At 42.8% G+C, this 19,949-nt stretch overlaps 1 protein-coding gene across 1 annotated transcript in view; it reads left to right on the forward strand.

Moving 5' to 3' along the window:
- Positions 1 to 18,381: 18,381 nt before the first annotated feature.
- LOC145398729 (lysosomal acid glucosylceramidase-like) overlaps positions 18,382 to 19,949 on the forward strand; it is a 62,816-nt gene continuing 61,248 nt past the window's right edge. The window contains exons 1-2 of the mRNA XM_080271530.1: positions 18,382 to 18,436; positions 19,376 to 19,561. Of these exons, the coding sequence (XP_080127656.1) occupies positions 18,388 to 18,436; positions 19,376 to 19,561 (235 nt within the window). The 5' untranslated portion in view covers positions 18,382 to 18,387. The remainder of the gene's footprint in view (positions 18,437 to 19,375; positions 19,562 to 19,949) is intronic.

Genomic DNA, 19,949 nt, shown 5'->3' on the forward strand with positions numbered 1-19,949 from the left:
ACACACACACACACACACACCTTTTCTCTTCCCCCCTCTTCCATGTTCAAATCCACCCTCACGTTTCTTCACCAGTGCAGTATTATACAATGGCATACTTCTTTCCCCTTTCCTGAGTTTCTCCTACTCCTGTCCATCTTGCCCATTTTCAGTTCTACCTTGTTAAGTGCACTGTTCTTACCTTCTGTTTCCTAACCTCTTTCCAAGCCTTTCACACACGTACTTTATTCTGCATCATTTTTTCTATTACTTTTCACATTTTCTTATTATCCCTCGCCCTTCTGTCTCTATTTAAGTGTGTCATCTCTCTTGTTTTCTATTTGTTGATTATTTCTTTAGTTCCAGCTATTTCATCACTTCATCCTGTCATGTTCTTTTACTTTTCTTCTTTTCTCCCTTCTTTTAAATCCTCTCTCTCTCTCTCTCTCTCTCTCTCTCTCTCGGGGGAACGTAGATTAGCTTGTCGGGGATTCGTTGGTTAAGCATCAGGAGGAATAATTAGGAATGTTTTGCTAAGGATTTTAGGAGGAAGCGCTGTTGCCTCTCTGGGTTTGGGATGCAGTATGTGAATGAGAAAGTTGATGATCTAGCTAACAACACCACAGAGGACTCGCTCTTTATTACCTGAGTAGGAAAAAACAATGAAGCTTAAGGCAGGTTAAAGTAAATACTTAGTAGTTTTAAGGACCTTATTAGGGAGTTAAGGAAAGCCGTAGGGGATTAAGTTATGTCATTTGTTACCAAGATTTCACAGAGGTTCTGTGATCCTTAGGATGATGATGGAAATTAGTACACACACACACACACACACACACACACACACACACACACACACACACACACACACACACACACACACACACACACACACCTATCCTTGGCATCCTCTGTGCTGTGCCTCAGGGAGGGGATGATGGGTGCCTGTCGCATCTCAGATTAGTTTTTTGCAGAATGCACAACGGTATTAGAATCTTCCTCTGCCTTGCGTTGTTTAGTCAAAAACTAATAAATAACAATAGTAATAACCTCGTTGAGGGACAGAAGTCAAGAGTGAGAGCAGTGGAAGTGAGTTATTTGAGAGGAGCATGTGGAGTCTCATGGAGAGAGACTGACAAATGAAGAAGTGAAGGAATGTTGTGGTGTGGATGTGGATGTGATAGGAAGCGTTCAGAGAAAAATACAGGTGGTTTGGCCATGTGGAGAGGATGGAGAGTGATAGACTGACGAGGAGAGTGTATGTAAATGTGGTGGAGAAGGGGAGAGGGAGGGGGAGGCCAAAGATGAGTTGGAGGGATGAAATGGAGAGGTATATAGGAAAGGGGGGTGTGAGCTGGAAGCTGGGCAGTGAAATGGCGGGGGACAGGGCGACATGGAGGCGATTTGTTTGTGGCCAACCCTTGCGGGATTAAGGAGTCTGGAAATAGATAGACAGATTATCATCATCATCATCATCATCATCATCATCTTCATAATTTCTAGTTACGCAGCGAAATTGGTCATAGCTACTGTTTTGGTTGGAAAGATTACGAAAAACAAGAAAAACGACAGAAAAACAAGATAAAACAGTACAAACCTTCAATATTTAGTTCTGCTTGTAAAAACATATCACAGTTAGGACATGGGATTGGTCGTAAACTATGCGGCGGATAGCCCATGTTCCCTGGCCATAGCACGACCCGCCCACACCCACACTGTACCCATAACGCCACCACCACCCACACTGTACCCATAACACGTCTCCACCACCCACACTGTACCCATAACGCCACCACCACCCAAACTGTACCCATAACACGTCTCCACCACCCACACTGTACCCATAACACGCCACCACCACCCACACTGTACCCATAACACGCCTCCACCACCCACACTGTACACAAAACACGCCACCACCACCCACACTGTACACATAACACGCCACCACCCACACTGTACCCATAACACGCCACCACCCACACTGTACCCATAACACGCCACCACCCACACTGTACCCATAACATGCCACCACCCACACTGTACCCATAGCATGTCACCACCACCCACACTGTACCCATAACACGCCACCACCACCCACACTGTACCCATAACACGCCACCACCACCAACACTGTACCCATAGCACGTCACCGCCACCCACACTGTACCCATAACACGCCTCCATCACCCACACTGTACCCATAACACGCCTCCATCACCCACACTGTACCCATAACACGCCACCACCAACACTGTACACATAACACACCCACACCATCACACTGGACACATAACACGCCCACATCACCCACACTGGATACATAACACGCCCACACCACCCACAGCGTACACATAACGTGCCCACACCACCCACACTTTACACATAACACGCCCACATCACCCACACTGTACACATAACACGCCCACACCACCCACACTTTACACATAACATGCCCTCATCACCCACACTGTAAGCATAACACGCCCACACCACAAAACTGGACACATAACACGCCCACATCACCCACAGTGTACACATAACATGCCCACATCACCCACAATGTAAACATAACACGCCCACATCACCCACAGTGTACACATAACACGCCCACAATGCACACATAACGCCCACATCACCCACAATGTAAACATAACACGCCCACATCACCCACAATGTACACATAACACGCCCACATCACGCACAATGTACACATAACACGCCCACATCACCCACAATGTACACATAACACGCCCACATCACCCACAATGTACACATAACACGCCCACACCACCCACACACTACATATAACACGCCCACACCACCCACACTCTACACATAACACGCCCACACCACCCACACTCTACACATAACTCGCCCACACCACCCACACTTTACACATAACATGCCCTCATCACCCACACTGTAAGCATAACACGCCCACACCACAAAACTGGACACATAACACGCCCACATCACCCACAGTGTACACATAACATGCCCACATCACCCACAATGTAAACATAACACGCCCACATCACCCACAGTGTACACATAACACGCCCACAATGCACACATAACGCCCACATCACCCACAATGTAAACATAACACGCCCACATCACCCACAATGTACACATAACACGCCCACATCACGCACAATGTACACATAACACGCCCACATCACCCACAATGTACACATAACACGCCCACATCACCCACAATGTACACATAACACGCCCACACCACCCACACACTACATATAACACGCCCACACCACCCACACTCTACACATAACACGCCCACACCACCCACACTCTACACATAACTCGCCCACACCACCCACACTCTACACATAACACGCCCACACCACCCACACTCTACACATAACACGCCCACACCACCCACACTCTACACATAACTCGCCCACACCACCCACACTCTACACATAACTCGCCCACACCACCCACACTCTACACATAACACGCCCACACCACCCACACTCTACACATAACACGCCCACACCACCCACACTCTACATATAACTCGCCCACACCACCCACACTCTACACATAACACGCCCACACCACCCACACTCTACACATAACACGCCCACACGACTAAACTTGACACACAACACGCCCACACCACCCACTCTGGACACATAGCACTCCTCACCACAAACACTTTACACATAACACAGCCACACCACCCACGCTGTACACGTAACACTCCCAGTCCACTAGGTCTATTTACTGTGCCTTTCTCAGTCGTCGGCGGGTGACAGTGTATTTAATGTTCTGGTTGACTGTTAGACAGGGGGGGTTGTATGTTCGGTGGAGAGCAGCGAATTGGCAAGAGACAGGGTGACATGAAGGGGATTTGTTTGTGACCACGCCTTGCGGGATTAACGCGTCTAGAGAGAGAGAGAGAGAGAGAGAGAGAGAGAGAGACAGAGAGAGAGACAGAGAGAGAGAGAGAGAGAGAGAGAGAGAGAGAGACAGAGAGACAGAGACAGACAGATAGACAGAGACAGACAGACAGACAGATAGACAGAGACAGACAGACAGACAGAGGACTCTCACGGCCAACACCAGGCAGTGCTAATAATAATAATATAAGCATCAGTAATTAGACATCAGTGTTTTCTTCCTTCCTACGAACACTGTAACGGTATGTAATGCTTGGAAATTGACTCATGACTTTCAAAATAACTAACGCTTCTCCCAGTGACGTGGCTACGGCGGAGGGCGGCCTTGGAGGACTTGGTCCTATATCTTCAATATTCCTTCCTTCCTTCTCTTACTGCCCACCTATCATTTGAAATTTCTGATTGAGTTAATGTATATATGTACTTAGTAAGCTCAGTGTCCACCCTCCCATATTCGGCTTGGCCTCGTCTTGCGCATCCCCAAACCCAACTCTTGTGTGTGAAGAGCTGCCACGAACTTCTCCAGCTCAGTCAACTGATCTCTTCAGTGATCTTAGTGTCAGGACACTAAAATATCTTAACACACTACATGATAGCTAGTGACTTATAAGCTGTTAATATGTATTACAGAGGTTTGAATAAAGTCGTGCCAAAGCTTGAAAGAGCTGGAGGAAACAGTAGTGCAGATCCTACCAAGGGAATTTCGCACACAGCACAGTATGACGCCGGATGGAAAACACAAGTGTGGAGAGTTCCTCCTACACACGTGCCCTTGTGGTAGGTCTCCATATTATAATTGCAAATCATAATAGATAGATAGATAAATAGATAGATAGAGAGACAGATAGAAGCAGGGAGTCAGATGATGAGAAGGTGTTGTGTCTGCGAGAATCGAGCAGTGCTAAACATGCTTACACACTCTTAACACTGAGGAAAGCTGACGACAGCGACCAGTAAGGAGATGATGCAGTTAGCTGTCAGCAGTCCTCTCGTGAACAAAGACCCACGAGGAACACATGTGACACACCCCTGCTATACCAGAATTTAGGAAAGAGAGCTCAGACGGAGATTAGCCACCGAACAGGCGAGAGAGAAGTAGACAGGCCTTAGAAGGAGACAAGCGACCCTAGAGAGAGGTCGAGACGGAGATTAGCCTTAGAACAGAGAGAGAGAGAGATAGCGAGACAGGGAGGTAGCTACCCGGGACTTTTCCATGTGAGAGACCTGTTTAATATTTCCAAGACAAATAAAAATAGTCCCATACTATTCTTTACCTCTCCCGTCACTACATGACATCTGGTGGGGAAGCTACTACAAGATATAAAAGCCGCTCGACCACAAGTCTAAAATATACTTCTCTACAAGTAACTACAAATGTCATTTATGACACCCTCACACATGACCCAACCAGTTATATACAGGGGAAATTGGAGAGACAGGGCAGAGGGGGTTAGGACGCGATAGGAGAGAGAAGAGGCACGGTGGAAAGGGCAGGAATAAGGGGCACGGAGTTAGCTAGCGTAAACCGCTCTTGCCTTAGTACTGCTCTTGTCGAAATAACTACCTCTTGAGAATAAAACCGCAGTCAAACCCAAGACTCATCTTTATTTTTTCCTGCCATCCAAGACAATACCAAATTGAACATTTTCTCCTCTTAAAATCCCCACAATCTAACATTTTTGGAGATGCTCGTCGTCAGCTACAATATTATTTGGTGGCAGTAACCATATGAACCACGTCTACAATCCTACAGTTGAGTATACATTAACAAGACAGGAAACTAGAACTACTACAAGTTTCCACCAAACGACGTCCTACGACTTTATATGCACCAGCCAACAACCCTGAACCCCTACAACGATACTCAAGTGATAAATGAAAGCTGATTAATGTCTCTGTTAACAACCAACAAACAATTTAAGAATCAACTCTACAATCAAAACAAGATACAACGATTCTACAAGCGAACTACAAGTATGTGAGACAGTAACCAAGATCAGCTACAAGTTGGCATCATACACCAAGAGCCTAAAATTAAACACAGAACTAGTAACCACAAGCATTGCAAGTTAAGAAAAAGAGAAGGAAAGGAAGTAGACGCAAACAAACAATGCAGAGTGAGGAAGTGCTGATTTAATGGTGATGGGAGAGACAACGCAGCAACAACCTGAACCTGCATTCACAAGCCCTGACTCACCATTCACCTCGCTCACCATTACTCACCGCTGTTTCATCACCGCGGCGCTGCGTCTTCGAAGGTAACGAGGCATGGTGATGCCAGCATAGCAACCATCACCCATCTACACACCCAGCACATCATCCTGCACCTTTTATTGGGTGAGTGAATATACTTTTACTCTGTTTTTCCTAGACAGCTTACACATACAATCCCCTTTTTCCTTATAACTTCACAGTTGAATATCACCATTATCTATCTATCTGTATACCTAGGCTGCTTCCCCCAAGGAAAGGGAGGTAGCCGAGACAGGACGACACACTCCCCATTTACTCATCCATTCAAACACATTCATTCGCATCCTAGCCCCAAAAGGGAGAAGGGACAGATCCTCACCGCACCACACCGCACAAGGGTCAACTACGCAGTGCAATCAGTGACATCTGCAACAGGGCCCGACAACAGAGCTAGTTTACCCCTGCCCTTTCATAATAGACCCATCCCCTTACCCGCACCTGACTTGACTAGCTGATCAGACAAAATACGGGAGAATATCCCCTCAGGGCTGGGTCATAATTTATTCATTCACAATTTCTCTCCATTTATTTCTGTCATGCACAGCCACTTTTCCTTGCCCAACAGACATCCCTCTCGCATCCAGCGCTCTCTTCACACTGTCCATCCATCCTATTCGTGGTCTCCCTGTCAGCCTTACACCTCTCACATCAGATATAGTTATCTTTTTCACCAATCGTTCATTATCCATTCTCTCCATATGCCCAAACCATCGCAACACCCTCTGCTCCACTCTATCAACCATTTCCCGAACAATTCCAGTTCTCCTTCGCACTTCATCATTTTGCACTCGATCCATATGTGTCACTCCACACACACTCCTCAGACACCTCATCTCCATTACATTCAAACTTTTCCTCTCTGCTACACCTATATTCCATGTTTCAGCCCCATATCACGCAGTCGGTACCACAACACCCTCATACAGCCTTCTCTTTACATCCATTCTAAGTGAACGACATCTAAACCCTTTTTTCATTCCTCCCAGCGCCTTACCTACTTCATTCATTCTAAACTTCACTTCTTAATCAATTCTTCCATCGACAGCAACTTGCGACCCTAAATATTTAAAACACTCTACCTCCTCAAGCAACTCACCATTCAGAACTATATTCATCCTTCTACCATCTACCAACCTCGTATACTTCATCACTTTACTCTTATTTTCATTTACTTTCAATTTCCTCCTGTCACACACCCTTCCAAACTCCTCTACCAACTGTCTTAATCTCTCTTCTGAATCAGCCACCAGTGCAGTATCATCTGCAAACAGCATCTGCTTCAGACAGCACTCTCCACCATCAACATTCATCAGACTCAGACCTCCACCAAAAACTCTTGCATTCACCTCCCTTACATGATCCATATAAATATGAAACAACCAAGGCGACACCACACATCCCTGTCGCGACCCCACTCTCACGGGAAACCAATCACTCACAGCATTTCCCACTCTTACACATGCCCTACTATTTACATAAAAACTTTTCACCCCTTTTAGTAACCTACCATCAAGTCCATACAATCTTAAAACAGTCCACAAAGTCTCCCTATCAATTCTATCATACGCTTTCTCTAAATCCATGAATGCCCAAAACACATCCTTGCCTTTCGCTAAATACGTTTCACACACTTGTCTCACAGCGAACACCTGATCCACGCATCCCTTCCCTCTCCTGAAGCCACACTGCTCATCACCAATCACTCCCTCTGTACCCTCTCTAACTCTCAGAATTAACACTCTACCATACACCTTCCCTACAACACTCAACAGACTTATACCCCTAAAGCTAGTACATTCATACTAATCACCCTTGCCTTTATACAGCGGGACCACACAAGCACTTGTCCAGTCAACTGGCACCATACCTTCTACAAAGCACACATTCAACAGTCTTACTAACTAGTCAACAATAGTCACTCCACCACGCTTCAGGCATTCCACAGCACACCCACCCATACCTGCAGCTTTCCCTGTTTTCATCTCCTTTACTGCCTTCTCCACTTCCTCCTTCGTGACCAAAGAATCATTCAACTCTCCCAACACATTTATTCCTTGCACCCTTCCATCCACCACAATTTCAGCCACTCTTTCCTCCTCTACATTTAACAACCATTCAATATACTCTGCCCATCTCTTCCTTACTGGATCCATCTCAATTAACATCCTTCCATCCTCTGCTTTTTACTTACTCTTCCTTCCCAGACTCTCCCTTTCGCACCCTTTTCACCTCCTTCCAGAACATTTTCTTTTTCTGTTGAAAATTCTCAGTCAGCCGCCTACCGCGCCTCTCATCTGCTGCCACTTTAGCATCACGCACAGCCCTTCTCGCCCTATTCCTCTTTTCCTTATACCTCTCATATGACACCACATCCTTCCTCTGCAGCCACACTTCATATGCACGTCTCTTCTCAGCCACAACCATACTAACTTCCTCGCACCACCATTCACTTCCTTTTCTTACACCACCACCCACACGTCTCACACCTCACACCTCTTCTGCATGCCCCACCACAGCACTCTTAAACAACTGCCATTCCTCTTCCACACTGCCATTTTCCTGATCTTTCACTGGATTCCACTCATTTTTCAATTTCTCCTGATACTTTTTCTCACTTTTATCCAACTCACTCACTTTCAAAACCTCCCTGCCACACTTAACCCTCCTAGCTCTCACCCATCTCTTACCTACTCTTAACTTTCCCTCCACCAGGTAGTGGTCAGACATACCTCCACCCTCCCCTCTCAGAACTCTCACATCCAACAATCATCCTATTACATTTCTAGACACAACCACATAGTCCATCAATGCTTTGTCCACAACCATTCCACCCTCCTGTCTCACCCATGTATACTTATAAATATCTTTCTTTTCAAACAGCATATTTCCAATCACCATCTCTCGCTCAACACACATCCCTATCATTCGTTCCCCATTTTCATTTCTTCCAGGCACTCCATGCATACCAACTACGCCTTCAACTGCTACATTTCCCACTCTAGCATTCAGATCTCCTATCATTACCACATTCACATTCGCTCCAAAACTATGCAAACAATCATCAACATCATTCCAGAAAGACTCCCTCTCTTCTTCATCCCTTTCACTACCAGGCCCATATGCACTCACAGACACCCACAACTCATGTTCAAACTTCGCTTTCACCCACATCAGTCTCGATGACACCTCCTTCCATTCAGTCACACACTGCTGTACTTCCGGACTCACTAACAATGCCACACCTTCTCTTGCCCTTCCTCTATCAACACCTGACAATCTTCCATTCACACTTCCAAACATAGACTCACCCTTCCCTTTCATCTTCGTTTCACTCAATGCTAACTCATCCAACTTTCTTTTCACAAACATTCTCCCAATCTCCTCCCTTTTAGCCTCAATCTTACTACATCCACGCACATTCATAGACCCAGTCTTCAGGGTACGGGGATAACTCGATCCCCTATCCATTTCTCTGGTCTGTCTCTTTTTAGGAACTAATAAACAGAGGAGGGGGTCCCTAGTCCCCTCGCCTCGTCCCTTTTAGTCGCCTTTTACGACACGCAGGGAATACGTGGCAGTATTCTGCCTAACACAACCTGGCCGCAGAATAGTAGTACCACCCCATAGTGCAGCCAGATTGTGTCCCCCCCGCCACAGGGGCTGAGTCTTCGAAGGTAACGGGGCATGGTGACGCCAGCATAGCAACCATCACCCATTTACACACCCTGCACCTTCTATCGGGTGAGTGAATATACTTTTACTCTATTTTTCCTAGAGAGCTTAAACATACAATCTCCCTTTTGCTTATAACTTCACAGTTGAATATCACCATTATCCTACAGTGATGTATTGCTAATAAAAAATTATAAGCAAACATTTTGCACAAGATACAAAACGTGCTTTATAATTACAACTACAGTTATATTTTCAATAATCAAACTAAGTAACAATTAAGATAGGGCTATTGAGGATAACAGGGTTATGGGAAAAAAAAAAAAAAAAGCAAACAGGCATTGATTGACCTTACAACCTGAGTTTGCAAAACACAACTGACCCTGACAACCCTCCACAAGCCCATTTATTCTTTTCTTTTTACCACATTTTACTCTTTCTAGTAACAAATACAACTTCATTTATATACAAACTTACGTACGTACACCTTCAATTATCCATATTAAGTCCATTACTAAGTACTAGTACCAACAGTAATAATCATTTATATAGATACACACACACACACACACACACATATATATATATATATATATATATATATATATATATATATATATATATATATATATATATATATATATATATATATATATATATATATATATATTCCTAACCGTTGTTGCTATCTGTACAGTTAGCAAATACATAGAATAAGTGTTTCATGAGTTCAACTAGGATCATTCATTAGCAATTATGTGCCTCTGAATTAGTGATTAGTGTAATTATGGGATGTTTAAAAAAAAATCATTTTAATGCCAGAGGAGACGGCATTAGAATTACCTAATGACGATTCACAGGTAGTAGAACGACAGGAAAACGTAAGTAATACACATACCTGTAGTTTTCCACGAACACAAGATCAAGAAACAAACACGTCTCCTGTGAGAGGAGTTGAGGAAAATGACGTTTCTTGGACAATTTTCTCTGACATAGAAAGCGAAGATCAGCCCTATACACTTATGAAAAATTATTCTATAAGATACATTGGTCCGGAAATACATACCCAAGTCCTTCTCATAACGACAAGTGACTTCAATTGAATCTGACTAAACAAACAAACACCATGGCAAAGCGGACCTAACATCACAGCTTCAACTTCCCCACATCAAGTATTTGTGTACCATGAAGATAGAAATCTCATATAATTCTCAGGCACAGATCAGATCCACATCGATGTAATGTCACTTCTAAATGAGTGTGTGCATCTTCTTGTTGAAAGGCATATAAAAGATGAAAATGAAAAGACAGCTGTTTTTTTTTTTTGTCAAGGATTAACCAAGAAAGGTGCCTAGCTGGTGATCTGCTTAGATCTGATAAGCGTTTGCGAACTCAGACATATGAAGAGTTTAAAACAGAATCCTAAAGAAATTTTCTGAAGGTATAATTTTTTGACCAGGTATAACTCCAGAATGACATAAGACAGTGGATCTTATGAGACCACATGCCACAAACCCAGCCTTAGGTGAAATAACAACAGATGTGTCCACAAATAAGAGAACGCTGTTAGCCAGTATGGAGAACTCAAATTGGGTAACAGCTGTTGGGAAGATGTCACCAGTGCATGTCGTAGACATCCTTGGTTATGTAGCGGCATTGTGTAAATTACTTGATAGGGTACTAGAGATAGCAAAAACAGTTGCTTATACCCCAGGAATGTGTTTAATAGATTTTGTGAACGACGTAGATATGAACTGCAGCAAAGCAGGGGTAAGTGAGACATCACAATCCAGTACATCAAGGATGAGAATTACAGACACAGTGGCAGCCATGAATACATCCACCGCAAGTACAAAACAATAAAGGTCGCAACTTGAGAACAGATAAATAGAACATCTGACATCAAGGCAGTGTTCGCAAACACCAGGCCACAGGCAGCCTCAAAAATTTGCACGCAGTCCAAATAGAAACCGTGCCACAGAAAAACCAAAAAATGGAAAGTCATCTCGTGGGTCACATTCGGGAGATAGGCCTACTTTATGTTATTACTGTACTAATATCCTGGTCACCTGAAAGCTGGGTGTTATATTGAACACAAGGAAGATCGAGATAAAGAGAAAGGGATGCAGCCATATTGCAGAAAGCATAAAAACACAGGACACTGAACGTCACACTGCAAGACAGTTGAAAGATTAGTATCTGTTTTTAAACCAGGGGAAGGGCTTGCCACTACAAAAAACGATCATACATAAAGAAAAACAATCCTAAAGTGCATATAAGAAGCTTACATGGAAATGAGTGGATTATGATGTCAACTTCCTGAGAAGATCAGAGTATTTCATTATTCTTGGATTTAGGCTCACCAGTGAATTTAATAACACAAGAGGAATTACACGGGATTTTTAGAAATAAGAAGAAAGTAACCTTCGTGGAGGAATCTAATTTAGACATATAAGCTGCAGATAGCAAACAATTAACCATAAAGAGCATGATACAATTAGACATCAATTTTACAAAGACTACGAAAATAATCACCACTAGCTTGTATATAGTAGAGAACTTAGCAATAAGAACAAACATGTTATTGGGTCTGAGAACCATGAGGAAAGAGAATATCATATTACTCCCACACATGGACGAGATAGAATTCATAGAGGAAATTTCACCAGAAATGTCATCCAACAATATTATTGTAGAACGATTCAGTCTGAAGAGGGTACACTTGCACTCACACCATCCCTCCCATCCCTACCATCACCTTTACCCAGGGACCGAGGTGACACTAAACTTCCAACATTGATTCCCGCACATCTTACCAATGATGTAGTTATTCTACCTAACCATATATGAAAGTCACCATAAAGAATAAATTGAAGAATGGTATTGTTATTGTCTTAGAAGAATCATGTAAAGTGAAAGGACTCTCGGTGGAAAACGCCTTATGTCAGGTGACTAACGATGGGGAAGCTCATGTGTTCCTAATTATTCAGATGAATGGAGAAGTGCAGACCAAAATGGGGACTTGTATATGCACTTAAGAAAATTGTCGTGCTCCTATACGTGAAGTAAGGATAGGTGGGACATCAAGCAAGATAAAATCGATCGACAGAGAGTGCATAATGAAGAATTAGATTCACTCAGTAAATTTTGATGTGGAAAATGATCTAATGGATTTATTACAAAAACAACGACAGACTGTTGCATTACTTGGGAAAAAATTAGGTTGTACTAACCTGATTAAACACAAGATTAATGTACACCAGGACACACAACCAGTATATGTACCAGGATGTAGGGTAGCACACTCACGACGTATCCTTGCAAATCAGTATGTTGATGAAATGTTAAAATTCGGTCTTACTGAGCCATCAGTCTCCCCGTGAAATGCCCCATTACTTTTCGTGGCCAAACGAAACAGCGAAATGCTTGCGGTGGTCGATTACCGTAAATTAAACCAACATACAATCCCAGACCGGTTTCCTATGCCATTGTTAAGTGACGTCTTGCATAATGCTGGGCAAGAAAATAATGTATTTTCCATAATCGATTTGCTTGATGCCTATTATCAAATCGAGTTAGTTGACGATTCACACAAATACATAGCTTTCTCTATAAATACAGAACATTATCAGGATAACAGAATGCTGACGGGGTTAAGGACAGCTTCAAGCACGTTCCAGCGATTAATGAGTTGTGTATTATCAGGAATGTTAGGAAAGGTATCTTTGTGTACTTGGGCGACGTTATAATTTCAACATACACAATAGCTGAACATTTACAGAAACTAAACCAGCTTCAACACAAGTTAGCCAATCCTGGTTTGAAAATTAAGTTGTCTAAATGCAAATTTTGCTTTAAAGAAATAAAATTCTTAGGCCACAGGCTTGATGCAGAAGGAATACACACCTGAGATGAGAAAATAGGAGCAGTAAGGGATTTCCCTGAACCCACAAATGCGACTGAAGTAAGACAATTTTTAGGACTAGCTGGATATTACAGATCATTCATACAACAACAATTCTCTCACATAGAACCATTATTCCACCTGCTGAAAAAACAAGCTGTATTTCTCTGGGGAGAGAAACAAAAACTAGCATTTAATGAATTAAATGATAAACTTATATGTGTACCTTGCTTGGCCTATCCTTACCATATTTAATTTGCACAGATGCGTCTTTAAAGGATTAGGGGCCGTATTGATGCTAGATGATAAGCATGGAAAAAATCAACCAATTGCACTCTCTAGCATACAGATAACAGGTGCAGAGAAAAATTATTGCACTGCAGACCTAGAGGCACTTGCAGCGATCTTTGCATCATAAAAGTTTCGAAATTTAGTATGTGGTTACGAAATTCACCTATTCACTGACCATAAACCCCTTGTGTTCATGTTCCAAGAAAAACTCCTCTCTGGGAGGAGAGCAAGCTGGAAATGTATGGTTGAAAATTATGATGTATGTATTCACTATATACAAGGCAAAATAAATTTAACTGCGGAATCATTATCTAGGAACCCGATGAAAATTCTTGTCACATCATTAGGTCTAAGGGAAAAATCCCCAACCGTGATGAAATCTCGCAAGCACAGAGGTTTGATCCAACGTAGTCTAAAGTTATATACAAGTTGGAGGGTGGTGAGAACATACAATTACCCAAGCTACATATACCACTCGAACCATTCACAATATTCGACAATGCCTTATACAAAATTAACTCTAAACAACCAAAACGCCAAAGAAATACTAACCAGTTGGTAGTACCTAATGACATGATACCCCAAGTATTACGAATGATACACGACAGCCCACATGCAGGACACCCTGGAAAGGATAAGACATTCAACCAAGCCCAGCTATTATATTACTGGCCTTCATTACGAAGAGATATACACAATCATATAGACAGATGCGAATCATGTGCGAAACACAAAGGATACCCAATCACACCTGCACCAAATCATAGAAGAAATAACAGACAACTAATGGAACCTAATGAAATGATATCTCGGGTTTTAAGGACAATACACGATAGTCCACATGCAGGACATTTTGGCAAAGATAGGACGTCAGACAAACCCGCATGTTATACTACTGGCCACCGTTACGCAAAGACATGCACAATCACATAGACAGATGCGAGTGATGTGCAAGACACAAAGGCTACACGTTAACACCTGCACCTATAGGAAAATATCCTGTACCTAGAAAAATGGAAATTAGAACGTGCAAAAACTATCATGCTCATCATAATCCAAGATATCCCACCTTGTGGAACTGAGACACTTAGGGACATGAATATAACACATACACGTGAGAGGCGCGGTTTGTTCGACCTGGGTGGTGCAATTTTAGGGAATATTTTTGGATTGGCCCGGGAAAAAGATCTTCAAGAAATAAACAACAAACTTAATAAGATAGATCTGGCATTAACATATCAACAGAAGCTAGTTGACAGTCTAAACACGGCAATAATGACGATTGTGAAAAATCTCAGAAAGGCAGAAAGTATAACTCAAGAGAGTGTGGACAAAATAAATGCAATGGATGGAAACACGGCACTTGTTCAACACTTCTCAGTAGTCATGGTGTTAAAGCTTTGTAGCCAACATTTTTATATATGTAACTCTTAATTCTTGTAATAGGTGAGTCTTGAGTTAATTGAAGAGCAGGAGGAGTTAAAGATGAATACAGGTAGTTGATCTTGATTTATTATCTTCAGAGAAAGTCTAAGTTGAGTAGCGTATGTATTATACAGAGACTTAATATACTAAGTAAGTCTAGTTGGACCCCTCTTCTTATTCACTCTCTCCACTACCTGTCGGTTCTATGGCCAATCTCCTTCTGAGCTCTGCTTCCTAAATTCCTATTTTAGCAGAGGTCGTGTCACGTGGAGGATTCTGATGTGAAGCTTCTAGAAGCCTGTGTGTGAGTATGTGTGTATGTGTGTGTATTGTCACGAGGCACAGTTTGTGTGCCTATCAAGCATTCCTTGACTTAGAGTGTGTAAGCATGTTTACCATTGCTCGATTCTCGCTGACACACTACCTATTTCATCCCCTGACTTGCTGCTTCTATCTGTCTATCTACCTATCTATCTATCTATTATGATTTGTAATTATAATATGGAGTCCTGACATCGGAACATATTGATATAATAATACTTCAGTCAGGCAACACCAGGGCTCGTTATCAAGCTTTTCTGGAAAGTATTGCAGATGCTGGTAATGGCAATATCACCATTAACTTACTTCCAGTTCACGATCTGCGTTAAGTAATCAGTCAAGGTATACATAAACATGGTTTGAAGCATTTGTTTCAGGACAGGAATCTCATGCTATATTATCCATACAGTAGAAGCGACTCTAACACCAACATCAGTAATAATGCATGTACCATTCATAACATACAGTATAATCTGTTCACAGTCAGTCAAATATACATTTTTCCTTCTCAGAAGAATGACATCTTTGTCACCATCAACATCAAACGAACTCATCATGGTCTCCATGAGCCAGGACACTGCCACTTTCACTAGTGATTCAACGATTGAATGCCAGTGTCGTACATCCTTACATGCTGTTCACCTTTGTTCTGCGTACATTTTCTCGTTTCAGCCCACTGGAACAGTCCCTTGTGAAATGCCTATCATCAGAAATCATGACATTGATCAGCACAGCAACTTCACAGTCGCTCCAGATAAACTCACCCACCATCAACGCATTGGACATTCATAGTTTTTCTACTTCACTCATAACACATCAGTTTTCGTAATTTGTCCAGATACACCGCATCTCATACTTCAATATCAGAACTATACATAGCACCTGACTATTGTGCTGTACTTACACCCTCATTGTCCACCTTAGGTACAAACAATCACAATGTCATCTTTAATTACACACATAAACACTTCCAACCACTACCTAAAATGGATTTAAACATAAGCGCAAATATTAAGTTGACTTCACCTAAATTTGAAACTATGCAGTTAGTCCATCAAACAATGCAGCCCTGGGAAGAACTGAGAATGAGTATGAGCAATCCAAATTATGTGTATAGCCCAGTTCCAATTGTCTTTATAATCTCCATTATATTTAATATATTACAATTGGCTATGCACAGAATGCAAGCAAGGATTGCAAACTTGGAATCACGTGAGGAAGAGTAAACATTCACGTGAGACTCCCTGAGTGAAATGTGTATGCTATGTAAATACTGTAAATTATACAGTATATACAAAGAAACAATAGAAAACGTAGGAAAATTTTGATGTAACATAATTATATGATACATCTGTCTAACTATGCATAAATGAGATATATATATATATATATATATATATATATATATATATATATATATATATATATAGATAGATAGATAGATAGATAGATAGATAGATAGATAGATAGATAAAGAGAGAGAGAGAGAGAGAGAGAGAGAGGTAATAGGCACATTACATATGACTGATTCTTAATATAGTCTTGGCATGGTACTGCCATTATATTACCATTGTATAAATCCATATATACGTTATATCACTACAATGCAATATTCTATGTTCAGTTTTGACTACCATGTATTTACTCCATACATTATATTATGGTTCTAGAATATTACCGTGTCTATACTATATAGTGATGAAAGCCATGTATTAATAGATTTGACAGGATATGTAAATTGTAAATACCTGTTGTCGTAGGTACAACAGCTTAATTGGCCTGACCGGGCGATGTCAGGACAATAAAATATAACACACTACATAATAGCTGGTGACATAAATACTGTTAATAAGTAATGTAGAGGTTTGAAGAAATTCGTGCCTAAGTTCGAGAGAGCTGGAGGAAACAGTAGTGTAGATTCTAGTTAGGGAATTTCGCACACAGCACAGTATAATATAACGCCAGATGGAAAACTCCACAGGTGTGGAAAGTTCCTCCCACACACGTGCCCTCACACATGACCCTACCAGTCATATGCAGGGAAAATTGGAGAGACTGTGCAGAAGGGGTTAGGACGCGATAGGAGAGAGAAGAGGCATGGTGGTAAAGGCAGGAATAAAGGGCGCGCAGTTAGCTAGCATAAACCACTCTCGCCTTGGTACTGCTCTTGCCAAGATAACTCCGTACTGAGAAGAAAACTGCAGTCAAACTCCAAACTCATCTTTATCTTTCTCCTGCCATCCACGACAAGACCAACTTGAACATTCTCTCCTCTTAAAATTCCTACAATCTAACATTTTTGTATAAGCTCGGTGATGGCTACGATATTGGTAGAACTTCCTGAATAACTGCAGTATGGTCAGAAAATGAACCCTGGAAACTTCCTAACAATGTCTGAATTCTCATAGTGAGAGATCTTACTGTCACTGCAACACTTGGAATTGCTGATAATGGCTTGATAAACAGATAATCTATTGGCATGGGGCAGTTGATCTGACGGAGCCAGTGCAGAGGCTTGCATCAGACTGATAACCATTGCTGACTACCAACAGCCAAACGAGTGAGACTGGGATGACGGACCGTCCTCTTCTAGTCAGTGCGGTGTTGGCCTTCGAAATGAGAGTGTGTATTGCTGTTCTCCTGCTCCTGGCCCTCCACGTTCAAGGTTAATTTCACTTTCTACCGTTTTATTTGTTTCGTAGATGTTGGACATTAATGTGTGCGTGTGTGCAGTATTTGAAGGGAAAAGTGGTGCTGGTACATTTCAACATATTATAGTGCTAAGCTGACGCAGTCAAAACTGTTGTACTACTGAATGGTGCGATGTTTGAATAACCTGTGTGTGTGTGTGTGTGTGTGTGTGTGTGTGTGTGTGTGTGTGTGTGTGTGAGTGTGTGGTTGAGTGCGTGCGTGTGTGTGTGTGTGTGTGTGTGTGTGTGTTTGAGTGTGTGTGTGTGTGTGTGTGTGTGTGTGTGTGTGTGTGTGTGTGTGTGTGTGCGTGCGTGCGTGCGTGCGTGTGTGTAATTCATCGGGTCGGTCAGGTTCACTTGATGGTCGTGTTCGTCAGCTTTTACCCTCCCGGAAGGGAGCTGAGAGCTCATATAATCCGATCCAAGGGCAAGGCTGTGACCTTCACACACGCACACACCCGTCTCCTTGCTCAAGGGGGACAGTAACCACCCACTTCGTCAGTGAAACTTTTCGCAACCTGAGCGAGGCGCGAACTCCCGTCCACCAGTTGGCAAGCGAAGACGTTACCACTGCACCAGCGAGTGTGTGTATGTGCGTGCGTGTGTGTGTGTGTGTGTGTGTGTGTGTGTGTGTGTGTGTGTGTGTGTGTGTGTGTGTGTGTGTGTGCGTTTGGTTTAAGCTTGTCAGGAACATGCACAGCTTCCGTGACCTTACCGTGAGTGTTGGCTGGGGCGAGGGGAGGGCCTTATCTCTTAACAGACAAGAGGTGAGATAACAACGGTACTTGCTCTTGTGTGGACAGCCTCTTCACTCTGACGACCTGTGTGTGTGTGTGTGTGTGTGTGTGTGTGTGTGTGTGTGTGTGTAACTTATTTTTCATAACAGTATCTTTTCTACCCCCCCCCCCCCGCAGGCGAGGAGTGCCAAAAAAGGCGTTTCGGCCATGACAGTGTGGTTTGTGTGTGTGACTCGACCCGCTGTGACCTGCCCGGACCCGCACCCAAACCGGGACCCCAGAACTACATCCTCGTCACGTCATCCAGGGACGGGCAACGCTTCCACACAGAGTCACACCAGTTCACATCCACGCCACCCACAGGTCAGTCAGCTGCCATCTTTGTGTTTGTGTGTGGGGGAGTGGGGGTGCGTGCACGCGCTTTTATGCAAGGAAGAAGGAACCAATGGCTTCAACGCGCAAAATTGTTACCTAAAAAAAAGAATGATGAAAAGAAAGAGAGCCAAATTCAAGATCCGTTCATTTCGAGGTGCCAGGACACATTGCGTTTAAAAGACTGGATGTCATAGGCAGATGGAAATACAGACAGATAAAGACAGTTTTCGACCTGTTGCATACATGAAAGACTAGGAGGATCTGCTAACTCTTGGATTATCCTAGGATTTCCACCTTAGGACACCGCCACACCAAGGCCGGGACTAGTCTTATTCTGACGTGACTTATTGTCCGATTCTGTACGTTAGGAGTAATG

This window comes from Coenobita brevimanus, chromosome 5 (assembly GCF_032717465.1).
Source record: "Coenobita brevimanus isolate Jiangsu-jjx chromosome 5, ASM3271746v2, whole genome shotgun sequence".
In the NCBI taxonomy this organism is placed as follows: domain Eukaryota; kingdom Metazoa; phylum Arthropoda; class Malacostraca; order Decapoda; family Coenobitidae; genus Coenobita; species Coenobita brevimanus.